The sequence below is a fragment of the Lepeophtheirus salmonis genome, unplaced genomic scaffold (genome assembly GCF_016086655.4).
Source record: "Lepeophtheirus salmonis unplaced genomic scaffold, UVic_Lsal_1.4 unplaced_contig_5016_pilon, whole genome shotgun sequence".
Lineage (NCBI taxonomy): Eukaryota > Metazoa > Arthropoda > Copepoda > Siphonostomatoida > Caligidae > Lepeophtheirus > Lepeophtheirus salmonis.
The window spans coordinates 1-2219 of NW_027294626.1; the positions used below are offsets into that span (position 1 = coordinate 1).

Below are 2219 nucleotides of genomic sequence, written 5' to 3' on the forward strand. Positions count from 1 at the left end.
AGCAGGTGCAGATGGAACTCCTTGAGCAATAGCAAAAGTGATACAAAGAATAGCTAATTTTCCAATCATTTTTCCTTAAGTTGTGGTTAGTCTTGTTGTTGAAAATGTATTGATGTAGAGTATGAAACAATTGTCTCATTTTATAGTTAAGTCTTTAGTTATCAAAATTTGATCCATATATATTCAACAGGTTTTTATCGCTCCTTTGTTACGGATATTTGTCTTTTCTTTTTTTCGTTTGTGTTTTGCATTCATATTCATAAAAAAATTTACATTTTTTTTTTGAAAAGGCGTTTTGCAGGGAAGGAAAATTTTTTGCTAGACTCAATGAATATTCATAAAAAAAAATTTATAGTTTCTTTAGTTTATTTGTCAAGAAAACAATTATTGTTTGATTTTGCACTCATATTCATAAAAAAAAAATTTCATTCTTTATTTGTCAAGAAAACAATTATTGGAGAAAATACAAGAATCATCTTTTTTAAAGATATCACCAGATAATAATTATCAAGATCTAGGCATCTCTGCCTGGGATTTCAGCCTAAGCTTCAACGTCAACCAAAAGGCTCTCAAGGGAGCTGAAAGTTCCCCAAAAGACCATGAAGGAGTAGCGGAAGAAGAACTTTTTCTACCCTTAAAAGTGTAATCCATTTTCTTATTTCCTGTATTGATTCTTTTTGTGTACCTAAGAATGAAAATATTCTCTTTCTATTCAACTTCATTACTTCTAAAAAATGAATTAATTATGGAGATCTAATTTGTGCAAGGATAATTGTTAATTGATTTATCAATGACTTTATAAAAACTATTCGCAATTATTCAAATATATTTCATGATTTAAATACGATCATAGATACATATATGCAAATATTAAATCAGCAAAATGTTCATCTATGGCAGGTGTTATATATTAATGAAGGCAGAATTAGACATATGTGGGTAAAGGTGCAGGAGGAGGACCATAGACTGGAGGAGGAGGTGGAGGAAGCTCAGTGACTACGTCAGCAACAAATCCACTTTCACCTTCAACAGTGTAGGAAACAGTCATGATCACACCATCAGCACGCAAGACCTTGTATTGACCTGAGATGGCTCCATACTTAGATTCTTCTTCGGCACTGAAGTCATTTCCAGATTCTGCATCAAGAACAGCGTAGTTGTATGCATAAGGAGGAGGTGGGGGAGGTGGAGGAGGTGGTGGCGGTGGTCCGTAGGAAGCAGGTGCAGATGGAGCTCCTTGAGCAATAGCAAAAGCGATGCAAAGAATAGCTAATTTTCCAATCATTTTTCCTTAAGTTGTGGTTAGTCTTGCTGTAGACAATGTATTGATGTATTAAACAAATGTTTCATTTTATAGTTAAGTCTTTTGTTATCAAAATTTGATTTATATTCAACAGGTTTTTTTCTTTTCCTTTGTTACGGACATTTGTCTTCTTTTTGAATTTTTGAAAGGACGTTTTAATTTGTATTCATTAGGAAGAATTGCAATAATTATGCTTGAAGAGAAAAATTATTGGAAAAAGTAATCAATTCTTGGTCTTCATCAGGAAGAAAAATTTTAATAGCAGCTCTCTGAAATTAAATGAATTTCAAAGATCAAGCGTTTCATTCGTTACATAGGTTAATTTAGATATAATAATTTTAATAGCAAATTTAAATAGCAAATTCTAAATTATATTTCAAATAACGTTGCAGTTAATCTGAAGTATTGATATTCCGACTTTTAAATGTATTTAAAAATTAAGTATGGGAAAATATATTTCAGTTAATTCAATGATAAAGTTTAAAATGTTTGTTTAAAAAAATTAATTAATACGTAATTTTTACTGATAATAACCTTGAATTGAAAAAAGTATATATTTTTTTAATGGTTTTATTTATTTTTCTGACTTTTTTGTTTTAATCAATCTGTTATACCTAAATAAAATATTGATTTTTACTTAATTAAATATAATTTTGATTGAAAAATGATCTTAGGCCATTGTAACTGTCAAATTTAAAGGACATGTAAATATTAAATTGGTCTCTCTTGAAATGATTTAATTGCTTAAATGTGTTGTTTTTTATAAATATACATTTTATGGTAGTAACCTGATATTGTTGTAGAACATATATGTAATTAACATTATTTTATATTTTATATCCAAAGCTCTTTATTTGAATGTGAAAGTAAATGGATTAATCTAAGTAAAGCAAAAACTAAACTATGTTTAAAAATT

The 2219-nt window shown here is 28.8% G+C and overlaps 1 protein-coding gene across 1 annotated transcript; it reads right to left on the bottom strand.

Annotated features, from left to right (window-relative positions):
• Nucleotides 1-808: 808 nt before the first annotated feature.
• LOC121131376 (pupal cuticle protein Edg-84A-like) lies at nt 809-1309 on the bottom strand. Its single transcript, XM_040726837.2, has one exon. It carries the CDS (start codon nt 1283-1285, stop codon nt 926-928), a length of 360 nt encoding a protein of 119 aa, XP_040582771.1. The 5' UTR covers nt 1286-1309; the 3' UTR covers nt 809-925.
• Nucleotides 1310-2219: the final 910 nt, after the last annotated feature.